Raw genomic sequence first — 14410 nt, forward strand, 5'->3', positions numbered from 1 at the left:
TGAGGTGTCTAGAACGGTGACTCTGGGATACCAGGCGACCTCTCAGAGTAAGCAGCCTTATCCTTGCATGCGGGGCTCTACAAGGATGGACGAACCCTTTTCGCTAGCTTCTCGTGGAAACGTGGAAACAACAATGACAACACCAAACATAGTTGTATTAAGTGCGGTTCAAAACAACAGAACGCGCAGGACTCCCGACAATGGGTCGGCCAACAATGCCGACCACTCTAGAGCTGGGGGAGCCAATGAAAATTGATTCAATGCGATGGAACGGCGGGATCTCGCGACCTTTAGGTGGACGGAGCGACTGAATCACGACTTGCTAGAGTGCTACGATGCGAGTGTGGTCCCTGAACGGGGTTACATGGTACGGCTGCATGCTCTGTGGTGCGAGAAACACCCGGAGCTATCGCACATTTTGCAGCAACGCCTGCGAAACCATGCTGAACTACTCCAAAAAAGGGGCTATGTAAGCGGAACGCCTACTCCACCACAGCTAGAACAATTCGGCAACAGAGAAAGAGTGGCGACACTAAGACCAACCGCGGGTAGGCATCCAATAGAGCAAGAGCGATGCTTTATGAGCCGGAGAAACATCAACACCAAGGTTTCTCTCAAGCCTAAAGATCTGGCTGAAATGGATGACGAGCTTCGTGGACATTTTTCCGGAGAATCCGACCTCTAGGCTATCAATTATTATGCGTATAATGCAGTGAGAGCTTTGGCCGATGCGAACCGTAAGACAAAACCAACGGTTGATCATAAGACCAAAAGACGAATGCATCAACCTGCCATAAAGATAGGCTGGGCAAGACAGTACGCGTCCTGCATTCAGTGTGTGACTGGCTACATTACATCTCGCAGAAATTTTACCGCCAAGGTTCGAAAGTTCGCGCCCGAACTCCGGACCCGTTATCACACACTTAACAAGTCAAAGCTGCTGACCATAATTACTACAATTACTGTCGAACACCCGCTCAAACCAGAGGAGGTCGAAGTATTTTGGAGAGAAGTCTACGAAGTGCAGCATAGACTGGACGAAGACACAGAAAATATAAAGGGCTTCAAGGAGTTATGTGATGCCCTCATAAAATCTGATAAAGAATGCCCACCCATCACTACCGAGGAGGTGAAAAAAATATTAGGAGGAATGAAGAACTATTCCGCACCGGGTAGGTACATTAAGCTAGCACCTCCACAAACGAATTTTTGAATTTTTCATAGCTCAGAATTTTGGGCTTTTTTTGGGTTTTTTTTGGACTGCAATAAAAAATTTTGGGCTCCTTTACTTTTTTCAAAAAATCAATTTTCTTGTGGAGGTGCCAGCTTACATTAACCCAGCACCTCCACTTCTTTAAATCACTGAATAATAAAAATTCAATTACACCAGATTTTTTGGCTTTTTTTGGGCTCTTAAAATCCGCAAAAAAAATTTTCCTCAAACCAACCCTTAACTTCCAAAATCAACCCCCTTCAAAAAATTGAAAATTTTCAGTTATTTATTAACAGGATATTTTTGGGCTTTTTTTGGGCTCCCAGAAAATACCCACTTCGATTTTTGGGCTCCAACCCTTACAGTAAAAAATTAACCCCATTGTAACACGCAGATATGAAATTTTTAAAAAATAACTTTTATTACATTTTAGAGCTTGAATAAAGTCTCTGATTGTTGGGCTCCTCGAAAATATACGCTACGATTTTTGGGCTTTAACCCTTAACGTCAAAAATCAACCCACGTAGATACTGCTTTGTCAAAAAACGAATTTTTCTAGAATTTTTCAATGGAAATACAGCCTCTGATTTTTGGACACCTCGAAAATACTCGATATGATTTTTGGGCTTCAACCCTTAAGGTCAAAAATCAACCCACGTACATACTGCTTTGTCAAAAAACGAATTTTTCTACAATTTTTCAATGGAAATGCAGTCTTTGATTTTTGGGCTCCTCGAAAATACACGCTACGATTTTTCGGCTTTAACCCTTAACATCAAAAATCAACCCACGTAGATACTGCTTTGTCAAAAAATGAATTTTTCTAGATTTTTTCAATGGAAATAAAGTCTCTGATTTTTGGGATCCTCGAAAATAACCGCTGCGTTTTTTGGGCTTCAACACCTAACGTCAAAAATCAACCCCTCTCTACCACGTAAATACAACTTTGTCTGCAAATAAATTATTGTAGCATTTTTTATTGGAAATAGAGTCTCTGATTTTTGGGCTCCTCGAAAATACACGCTACGATTTTTCGGCTTTAACCCTTAACATCAAAAATCAACCCACGTAGATATTGCTTTGTCAAAAAATGAATGTTTCTCGAAATTTTTCAATGGAAATACAGCCTCTGATTTTTGGACACCTCGAAAATACTCGATATGATTTTTGGGCTTCAACCCTTAACGTCAAAAATCAACCCCTCTCTTCCACATAAATACAACTTTGTCTGCAAATAAATTTTTCTAGAATTTTTCAATGGAAATACAGTCTCTGATTTTTGGGCTCCTCGAAAATACACGTCACGATTTTTGGGCTTCAACCTTTAACGTCAAAAATCAACCCCTCTCTACCACGGACATACGTATTTGTCAAAAAATAACTGTTTTCAGAGTTTTACAACAGGAATGCAGTTTTTGATATTTAGGCTTTTCGAAAATACCGTCTACTATCTTTGGGCTTCAACCCTTAAGATAAAAAATGAACCCCTCTCTATAGCGTACATACGACTTTGTCAACAAATAATTTCTTTTTGAATTTTACAATATCAATAGAGTCTTTGATTTTTTGGCTCCTCGAAAATACACACTACGATTTTTGGGAACCAATCTTTAACGTCAAGAATGAGCCCCTCTCTGCAACGTGGATACACTGTAAAAAAAGGTTTGTGTAAAATTACAAAGTTTCGGAAAATTAAATATTGTATCATTGTAAATATCACACACTCCACTGTGTGATTTTACAAAAATATGTGAAATTACATCCTCTAGCGATGTAAATAAAAGGACTCTCGAACAGCAGTGTAATATTACACACTCGATGGAAATAAAATTACACATTCCCTCAAATTTTTGATTTATATTAATTTAAAATTAAGAATAATAAATCAAATAATATGTGAATACGAAAGAATCTCTCGTGTTCGTTATTTATCGATGCCTTCATCCTTCAATTTTGGAGCATTTTTATTTTTAATGCGAGGAAATTGACAGCTTTGGTTAACTTTTTTGACAGCTTTTACACAACGTAGACCGAATCCGAGCTATCCCTATTTTGCCTTTCACATTTTCTGCTATTGCCACGGAAAAAATGCGGATATTCAAAACGTATATTTCATATTTTTTCACGGAATATTTAAACATCAAAAAAATATCCATAGTATCTTATGTGTTTTAGGTAAGTGGTATCGTGTCTGGCTTGTGTTTCTTCAATCTCCATGAAATTGTACGAAGTTTGAGCTTTCGAGTATTTTCGAGAAGCCCAAAAATCAGAGACTGTATTTCTATTGAGAAATTCTAGAAAAATTGATTTTCAGACAAAGTTGTATTTACGTGGAAGAGAGGGGTTAATTTTTGACGCTAAGAGTTAAAGCCCAAAAATCATATCGGGTGTTTTCGAGGAGCCCAAAAATCAGAGACTGTATTTCCATTGAAAAATTCTAGAAAAATTTATTTGCAGACAAAGTTGTATTTACGTGGTAGAGAGTGGTTGATTTTTGACGTTAAGGGTTGAAGCTAAAAATCGTATCAGGTATTTTCGAGGAGCCCAAAAATCAGAGACTCTATTTCCATTAGAAAATTCTAGAAAAATTGATTTCTAACAAAGTAGTATCAACGTGTGTTGATTTTTGACTTAAGGGTTGAAGCCCAAAAATCGTAGCGTGTATTTTCGAGGAGGCCAAAAATCAAAGATTGTATTTCCATTGAAAACTTCTAGAAAAATTTATTTGCAGACAAAGTTGTACTTACGTGGAAGAGAGGGGTTGATTTTTGCCGTTAAGGGTTGAAGCCCAAAAATCATATCGGGTATTTTCGAGGAGCCCAAAAATCAGAGACTGCATTTCCATTGAAAAATTGTAGAAAAATTGATTTTCAGACAAAGTTGTATTTACGTGGAAGAGAGGGATTGATTTTTGACGTTAAGGGTTGAAGCCCAAAAATCATATCGGGTATTTTCGAGGAGCCCAAAAATCAGAGACTGCATTTCCATTAAAAAATTGTAGAAAAATGTATTTGCAGACAAAGTTGTACTTACGTGGAAGAGAGGGGTTGATTTTTGACGTTAAGGGTTGAATCCCAAGAATCATATCGGGTATTTTCGAGGAGCCCAAAAATCAGAGACTGTATTTCCATTGAAAAATTCTAGAAAAATTTATTTGCAGACAAAGTTGTATTTACGTGGAAGAAAGGGGTTGATTTTTGACGTTAAGGGTTGAAGCCCAAAAATCATATCGGGTATTTTCGAGAAGCCCAAAATCAGAGACTGCATTTCCATTGAAAAATTGTAGAAAAAGTGATTTGCAGACAAAGTTGTATTTACGTGGAAGAGAGGGGTTGATTTCTGACGTTAAGGGTTGAAGCCCAAAAATCATATCGGGTATTTTCGAGAAGCCCAAAAATCAGAGACTGTATTTCCATTGAAAAATTCTAGAAAATTTTATTTGCAGACAAAGTTGTATTTACGTGGAAGAGAGGGGTTGATTTTTGACGTTAAGGGGTGAAGCCCAAAAAACATATCGGGTATTTTCGAGGAGCCCAAAAATCAGAGCCTGTATTTCCATTGAAAAATTCTAGAAAATTTTATTTGCAGACAAAGTTGTATTTACGTGGAAGAGAGGGGTTGATTTTTGACGTTAATGGGTGAAGCCCAAAAATCATATCGGGTATTTTTGAGGAGCCCAAAAATCAGAGCCTGTATTTCCATTGAAAAATTCTAGAAAAATTTATTTGCAGACAAAGTTGTATTTACGTGGAAAAGAGGGGTTGATTTTTTCCGTTAAGGGTTGAAGCCCAAAAATCATATCGGGTATTTTCGAGGAGCTCAAAAATCAGAGACTGCATTTCCATTGAAAAATTGTAGAAAAATTGATTTGCAGACAAAGTTGTATTTACGTGGAAGAGAGGGGTTGATTTCTGACGTTAAGGGTTGAAGCCCAAAAATCATATCGGGTATTTTCGAGAAGCCCAAAAATCAGAGACTGCATTTCCATTGAAAAATTGTAGAAAAATTTATTTGCAGACAAAGTTGTACTTACTTGGAAGAGAGGGGTTGATTTTTGACGTTAAGGGTTTAAGCCCAAAAATCATATCGGGTATTTTCGAGGAGCCCAAAAATCAGAGACTGTATTTCCATTGAAAAATTCTAGAAAAATTTATTTGCAGACAAAGTTGTACTTACGTGGAAGAGAGGGGTTGATTTTTGACGTTAAGGGTTGAAGCCAAAAAATCATATCGGGTATTTTCGAGGAGCCCAAAAATCAGGGCCTGTATTTCCATTGAAAAATTCTAGAAAAATTTATTTGCAGACAAAGTTGTATTTACGTGGAAGAGAGGGGTTGATTTTTGACGTTAAGGTTTGAAGCCCAAAAATCGTAGCGTGTATTTTCGAGGAGCCCAAAAATCAGAGACTTTATTCAAGTTCTAAAATGTAAAAAAAGTTATTTTTTGACAATTTCATATCTACGTGTTTCAATGGGGTTAATTTTTTACTGTAAGGGTTGGAGCCCAAAAATCGAAGTGGGTATTTTCTGTGAGCCCAAAAAAGTACAAAAATATCCCGTTAATAAATAACTGAAAAGTTTCAATTTTTGAAGGGGGTTGATTTTGGAAGTTAATGGTTGGTTTGGGGAAAAATTTTTTGCGGATTTTAAGAGCCCAAGAAAAGCGCAAAATTCTGGTGCAATTGAATTTTTATTATTTAGTGATTTAAAGAAGTGGAGGTGCTGGGTTAATGTAAGCTGGCACCTCCACAAGAAAATTAATTTTTTGAAAAAAGTAAAGGAGCCCAAAAATTTTTATTGCAACCCAAAAAAAGCCCAAAATTCTGAGCTATGAAAAATTTGAAAATTCGATTGTGGAGGTGCTAGCTTAACGGACCTGCACCGGGTCCAGATTGTATCAAAACCTTCTGGCGGAAGAAGTTTCCTTCAACCCATCAGCATTTTGGCTCGTATTTTCATCTCATATTTAAAGTCGGAATAGTCGATTCCGGAGTGGTTGGTGGAATGTCGCACAATACTCCTGCCGAAAATAGGCAACTTAGCTAACCCGAAGAATTACAAGCCAATCACTTGTCTGAACACACTGTATAAGATATTCACAGCTATCCTGCATGATAGGATTGTTCGGGCAATTGAACCTGTGTGGCAAGAAATGTATGAACAACGAGGATCAAAGAAAGACGTAGCCGGATGTCGTGAGAACCTGCTCATCGACAGATGTGTCTGCAAAGATGCAGCATTCTACCAGCGTGACCTATCGATGGCCTGGATTGATTAACGGAAAGCTTTCGATTCGACCTCCAATAAACTTATCATCTGTCTTTTGGAAATCTTAATGGTTCATCCGCAAATAGTTTGGTGCATAGAGAGATTGATGCCGCTTTGGAAAACCAGATTTACTATCTCATCTGTAAAAAATCGTGTGACAACTAACAAGGTCACCTTTCAGAGAGGTGTCTTCCAGGGCGACACCATGAGCCCACTCCTCTTTTGCCTTACATTATTGCCACTATCTCTAGCACTTCGCCATTCTTACGGGTACTTGTACGGCAACTACATCTAGCTCTAGGGATTTTCGAACGATATACTAAGGAAATTGGAATGGAATTTGGGTTAGACAAATGCGCCAAGGTTTATTTGAACCGACGAAAACTTAATAGCGTCCCTGAAGATCCTGAGCTCGTTGATTTCTATCAACGAGCTCAGGATCTTCAAAGACGCTATTAAGTTTTCGTCGAAAAGGATTTCGAATACGCTATACGACACCTTTGCGCTGGAGAGACTTATACATACCTGGGCGTGCCACAGAGCCGCATTGAGGATGTGACATCTATAAAGGATACTCTCCGAAGCAGATACAGACTTCTCATCTGGCAGATTTGGTCTTCCGAGAAGACCAAGGAACAAAGTATCGGCAAGTTCGGCAAGGAACAAAGTATCTGCAACGAATATGCTTGCCGTCCCGGTAGTACTTTATTCATTTGGAGTAGTTCCATGGACGAAGAACGACCTCAGATCCCTTGATATCGGGACAAGAAAGGTTATGCACATGAACAAAAGTATGCATCTCAAGTCTTCCGTTCCGCGACTGTACATCTCACGCCGTCAAGGTAGTCGCAGAACATTGAGTCTTGAATATCTTCACAACAGGATTATTCTAAATACAGCACATAGAGTTGCAAATGGAAAAAACCCTCGTCTTCAAATCTTCCACAGAATCTTTCACAGTATCTTCCACAGAAATGTGAAGGATCAGTCAATGTCTCGTGAGCTAACGTTTGCTTTCCTTAAATCGCCACTTTTTGAGCCAAGACCTTCCTGATGACAGCTGCAGGGCATGCCATGCACACCCCGAGCATTTAGCTCACATACTATCTAGTTGTCCAATTCACGCGGCAATGACCTACATTCAAAGGCACAATGCGGCACTAAGAATGCTTTATTACCATTTCTGTCACTCTTACGGCATTAACCATGTTCGTTATCGAATTTTCGGCAACAGCTGACAAAAACATCATAGCCAAGGAGAGTGAAAAGAAAGAGAGGTATCGAGACCTTATAACGGAGTTGCAACGTCTGTACCCGGAATATGCTGTTAAGCTAATCGTCCTTATCATCGGTGCTCTTGGAGGTGTCAGACTTTCACTCGCTAATGGCCTAAAAAACATCCCTGGATGTCAACAATACACTAAAACACTTGCGGAAAAAATGCAGAAGGCGGTAGTCCTTGGGTCGCTCCGTGTTCTTAGGGTGCACGAGGCTTTTGCTGGAACGTCGTATTGATTCCGTTACAGACTGTAACCACCTATCTCACGGTTGTGAGACGTGGTTATGGCTGAAATTTTACCGCGATTTCGCTGGAAGCGGGTGCAATTTTTCAGATTAGCACCCGCTCCCGGCGAAATCCTGCGGTTGTCCTTATGACAAATTTTTAATTATATATATATATATATATTTTTTTTTTCGTATACTCTTTAATTTACAGTGTTTTCAGGATTTTCTCTATATCTCTGTGAAAAAGTATCTACCTCGTTGGGCTTAGGTGGATTTTTGACAGAAACAGGGTCAACGCTGAAGAAACACGATGCGTCAGCAAGAAACTGTTAATTCTCCCTGATTCATCTCTTCTTATTCTGTATTATCCTCCTTGCTTTATACAGCATCGGTGTTTTGTCAAAAATATGCTGCTTTATTGCCAGAAGGTTTGACTTATTCAATGTGTGATTGAAGATCTTCAGTTCTTGGGCGAATCTTCGAACCCTTTCCGTAAACGGTCTGCCAGATGTTATTTAGTCCATCAGAATAGTCTATCAGAGGCCGGACTCCTGCGAGATATCCCCAAGAAGGGAGGCATCCATTTCATCCAATTATTGGGGATTAAGAGAACCGTGCATGTTACAAGATTGGAGTCGGTTGAGGAAAATCTAAATTTTGTAAAATATATATTGATTGAATTTTAATATGCTACATTACATTCGTTATATTGTAACGCGGAAATCAAAAAAGATTGAAAAAATCAGTTCATATTTCCAAAATGTGAAAACTTGATTTAATATCGGCTACAATCTGTTAAAAAACCCGATTTGCAAAACTTGTTTGCAAATACGTCCATCAAAATTCTGAAAATGTTTGGAAAATTTGATAAATTCTTAAATATTTCGAAATTATGTAAATTTGTTATCGTTTTTCATGACTCCAATTTTCGTGTTATCACTAGGGTGGTCCCAATGGTTTTTGTTTTGAATTTTCATACATATCGCCTGGGAATTTGTTCGAATTCACGCAAAAATAAATGTATTTTTCTGTCTCTCTTGCTTAGATCGCTCGCTCACTCTTCCGACAGCAAAATTGCGCTAGGTTAATGTAGAAGTAAGGATATATAAGAATTTATGTAAATAGTTATAAATATTGGAAATAATAAGGATAAGATAACATAAAGTTTGCAGATGTACATGTAAGGAACGAAGGCCATATAAACCCTTAGAAGGCACATTATGAATAAAGAAGAATATCACCTCCAGGAGTACTTTTATAGTCTCCCAAAAAACTCATAAATCAAAAACTAAGTTTTAAGACCTTTTCACGCTAATTATAATTAGTTTACAGTTTTTTAAATTCAAATTGTTTCTAATACATATAAATCCGAAATTTTCGCTTATTTCAACTATTTCGAGAACTCGCAATTTTTCGAGCTTTTGAAACTGTTCAGCCCGGCCCGAAGCTGATTAAACCTAGTTTAATCGCCCCGATCAATTAACTGCCTTTCGGGGTTCTAGCACATACCTAGTAGGAAAAGAGTTTTTTTTTCGTTTCAGAACGTATGTCATTCACGTAAATTGTCTGCAGTATCAACATTTAGAAAGAATGTTCGCAAAAGATCCTAACAGTCTTACACGAAATAGAATGAAATTAGCGAATTACGCTTTGTTATTTTAAATAAATTTTCAATAACAAAAATTCATAATTTTTTTGTCTTTTTGCAGAAATATTATCAGGTGCGTCACCAAGAACACGGGATTTTCTGCAATGTCTGGAGAAGCCTCTGAAAGATGCAAATCATCAGGAAGGTACTGGTTTTTTTGTAGAAGTTGACTTTCGCACGTTTTATCACATTTCCCGAGCGGTTTTGTTTTTGTCCGTTTAGAATGCTTGTTAAAAAATGGAAAATTCAACTTTTTTAGCACAATTCCAAGAAACATTCCAAAAAAATTAACCAGCAAAATCGTTCATTTCAAAAAGGGTAATATATTTTTTCGAGGCCATTTTTGTAATTAGACGCATATTTTTAAATTTTACCATGAGAAAAGTTATTACAAAAAACAATTCCATTTTGCGGACTGACCTATACAAGATACGAAAAAATTAACTGATGAAAGTTATGCACCCTATAGAGATCCTTAAATTCTAGAATCTAAAATAAATTATTTATGAATCACTTTTTGGTAGAACACGTAGTTTTTGTTTAAATCTTTATAAAACTTGAGAAATAAAAATATTAAATATTTAGAAAAAGGACACAGAGAAAACAGAAGTGAATTTTTATTGTGGGAAATTTTAAAGTAGATACAAGTTTTGATTTTTTGCATCAAAACAAAACAAAATTCAATAGATTTGACATGGTAAATATTTCCAATGTGAAAGTAAATCTTTATACGTGAAGTTAATTTTTGTTATAGTTAAAGATTACTCTGAGATCGCTGTAAAGATTGCATTTTTTTCTGTGAACACATAGGTGAACAACTTTTCCATTTACAGCATTTTTTGCTTTAACTGCACTCCCAAATTTGGTTTAGACTACTTTTAAATAGAACGCGTAGTTTTTGTTTCAATCGTAAAAATAACATTAAGCATGAACGAAATTAACTTTTTATTAAAAGGACAAAAGCTACAATAGTAGTAGATTATGTACCTAGGTACATATCTGCTTGTGAATCAGTCACTTCCGGATGAGGACAAAGTTCTTGCTCTTAAAAAAACGATTATAATGTGTTAAAAATCAAATCCAGAAATTAGAAGTCCGAGTGAAGAGTGTATCCAATGTGCACTATTTTATGCAAAGATCTCGCTCCTCAGAAATGAGTGATTGGCTACCCAATCAAACTATTGCACATTAATTCACAACAGAAATACTCTTAAATGTAGTTAATATTTGTAATTAATATAGAAATTCTTCTAAGCATGAAACTTAAGATTAACGCAAACCGATAAATATCGACATTATTTTATATACGTATATTTTAAACCTACCCCACCCCCTTTTGCTCTTAGGGAATGGGCTTTGTGGTAAATTTTTTCAGGGTCGCTTTTCCCCATAGAAAAGAAAAAGTATTAATTGCAGACATTTTTTCGTTAGATGCGTATTTCTTGAGATATTTCGATGTCTCAAGAGGAAAGAAACACCTTGGGGTTTGTAGAGTTCATTGTGTCGCCTTCAAAGTCACCTCTCTAAAAGGTGAGACTGTTAGTTGTCACACGATGTTTTCAAGCTGAGATAATAAATCTGGCTTTCCAAAGCGACATCAATCTCTCTATGCACCTTACGATGTGCGGATGAATCTTTTACCTGTTTAAAAGGCCGATGATAAGTCTATGGGAGTTCGAATCAAAAGCTTTTCTGTTATTAATCCAGGCCATCGATAGGCCGCGCTTTTAGAAATCTGCGTCTTTGCAGACACATCTATCAACTAGCATTAGCAGGTTCTCCTGACATCTTGCTATGCCTTTCTTTAGCCGCGTTCTTCGTACATTTCTTGTCACACAGGTTCGATTGTCCTAACAATCCTACCATTTAGAGTAGCTGTGAAGATATTTTATAGTGTGTTTAAGCAAGTGATTTGGATAATTTATTGTATTTATCTGTATTTATCCCTGTAATTCTTTGGGTCAGATAAGTTGCCCACCATTGGCAGGAGTACTGTGCGCCCTTCCACCAACCAATCCGGACTAGAATCTTTCGACTTTAGATATGAGTTGAAGATGCGGGCCATATGCTGGTGGGTTGAAGGAAACCTCTTTCCCAGAAGGTCTTGCCTTATCCTTCAGAGGCCATAATGGTATCGTAGCACTCTAGCAGTTAATCATTGAGTCAATCAGTCCACCCAAAGATATTAAAATTCCGCCGATCCATCGCATTGACTTCGTTTGCATTGGTTCCCCCAAATCTAGGGTAGTCAGTATTGTTGTCCAATTGTATACCAATTATACAATTTTATTGATTTTGTGAGCTCTAATTTCTAAATTGGTTTTATAAGAGTGGATGAATCGCCATATTTTATTTTGCACAGTATGAGTAAAGTTCTTTTTAATGGAAGGGGCTTTTCAAGTGACCATTCACAATATTCATCTCAGGCATCCTTTTTAAGAAGCCGTCTATTTCTGTGAAAATACTTTGTAAAATTAAACTACATTTTGTCAGCATAATATCAAAAACCGTTATTTATTTAGACGGCTCCAATTTTTAAACTTTGTATGTTTGCATTTATTTTATTCATACCTAGTTTCAAATAATGTCAGCACTGGTCTTTCAAATAATTAAAAATACCTACTGTCAACATCAGCCCATTGAACCCCACTTTTGCAAGGTTCCCTAGATTACCAACTGATTAATATATTTTTTGCGGTATTTCGAATAATTTCATAATTCTGCATTTGTTTCATACAAAATTAGGTGAAATGAAAAGAAGACCAACTTCACTAAGCCTACCTCCTAATTTTGCTGGACGTAGCCGTGTATATTTGCACTTGCCAGATGATCGAGTTTTTATCGGAATGCTCGAAAGGACCATCTGGATTCGACAACCAAATCCAGCATATCTTCGAATAGGACGTATTTATATCAGATGGAATCGTCACCAAAGTTTGGGGTCCATTATTCATCCTTGGCCTCATCATATTGACATAAATGATGATGTTCATGAAGAACCCCGCTGTTTGATATTATCAAGATGTGGCGATTTCTTATCAGCATCCCTTCACCGTTACAACAGTCGAGAACAACTACCGAATGTCAATCGTCCGCTAATTTTTGTCCGAATTCCAGGTGATAACATTGTTTATATGGGAGTTCTGAAAAGAGACAACGGTCGTCGTCCTAGCTGGTTTATATGAAAAACTGGATATTTGGAACCAGATCTCTTAGTGTTGGATAACAATAAAATCACTGTTCACGAGTAAACATAATATTTCTGAAAATTATTCTCACTTGATTTTATTTCGATCTATTCTAGATTTTTTATTTATTAACAAGCACTGCTAAGAAATTTCGTCACATTGTATGAGGTGGTGCTTTAAAAAGTTTTGTTACAATTTGTGACGAAGGTGGGGGGAGGGCATTAACTCAGAATACAAAATCACACATATTAAATGATAAATCAACATTTATTTGTTGGCCGATTGTTCTTGAAAAATTGAATGGCTTACACCTTAATGTTTACGGAATATTCTTGAAATTAATCTTTACAAACTGCATTCCATACAAAATTTAAGGCACTTTAAGGTCTGTTTAAAAACAGGACACCTAAAGAATAATAGCGAATAAAAGAGATCTCTAGTTTTTACCGTTCAGTTATTAAATGATTGGGGTTTAAAAAAATTTGAAAAGAACACTAATAAAATTTGGAGAAACTTGTAAAGCTGATTTTCTAATTAGTTCGCAATTTTTTTATAAATAGAGAAATATGACGAAAAAATGGCCAATTTTTGTATTTGATATTCCCGGTGCTCATCAATGATTGTAAAATTGTTCTAATTGCATACGTTTCATAGATTCATATCATATAAAAATATTTGTTTCCTTGATTTTCAATACTTTCACGTTTTTTCAATGGTTGGCGAGAAATTTAAATAGAACCATTATTCAAATGAAAAAACAATTTCTTAAGACTATTCTTATTGATATTAGACAAAATTAATCAAAATAATCATTCAGGCTTTTGTCGACAGAAAAATTCGTTTTTTGATATCTCAATTTTTCGAAATTAGGAACCTTATGATAATTTTAACAAAATTTCTAATTTTTTATGAATTTTATGATTTTATTAAACAAATGCATTATTTTGAATTTTTCGACATCTGTTGACGAAGAAATTTGTGTTTTTTCAATGTCAGTCAATTTAATTGGAAACATGATGATAATTTCAAGAATATTTATTATTAGTTGATCCACTTTCGAAATTCTTTGAATTTTCTGAATACCCTAAATGCTTTACCGTCTTTTCAAATTCCTAGAAGTTTCATTTAATTCCCTTTATTTCCTATACAAGTTCTCAAAATTTTCTGAAACCCTATGAAAATCATTTGAAACCCTTAACAAATTTTGAAACTTTAAAAATTCCCAAAACTCTTTATGATCTCTTTTGGCATTTGAAATTCCTTAAAATCTCTTAAATCGTTTTCAATATCTTGAAATCGAAAAATTTGTTTAAAATACCTTGGAATCTTATAAATTCTTTTAAAATCTTATTGATCCTTGAAATATAGTGCAATTCCTTGAAATCCGTAGAAATACTTGGAAATCTCTAGGAATTTAGTTTCAATTTATGTATTTCCTATAAAAATTCTTAAAATTCTTTTGAAATCCCACGAAATTTTTTGAAACTCTTTTAAAATTTTAGAATATTTCGTTAGATTCCTTTTAAATCCCTGGAAGTATCTAAATCCTATAGAATTCTTTAAAACCCCTTCAAAATTTTGGAATATTT

General features: G+C 36.0%; 1 protein-coding gene across 1 annotated transcript in view; it reads left to right on the forward strand.

The window, feature by feature from the left end:
- The window catches only part of LOC117171723, a 14919-nt gene extending 1635 nt beyond the window's left edge, over positions 1-13284 (forward strand). The window contains exons 2-3 of the mRNA XM_033359283.1: positions 9695-9778; positions 12379-13284. Coding sequence (XP_033215174.1) covers positions 9695-9778; positions 12379-12818 — 524 coding nt within the window. The 3' untranslated portion in view covers positions 12819-13284. The remainder of the gene's footprint in view (positions 1-9694; positions 9779-12378) is intronic.
- The last annotated feature ends 1126 nt before the right edge of the window (positions 13285-14410 follow it).

This window comes from Belonocnema kinseyi, chromosome 4 (genome assembly GCF_010883055.1).
Source record: "Belonocnema kinseyi isolate 2016_QV_RU_SX_M_011 chromosome 4, B_treatae_v1, whole genome shotgun sequence".
NCBI lineage: Eukaryota > Metazoa > Arthropoda > Insecta > Hymenoptera > Cynipidae > Belonocnema > Belonocnema kinseyi.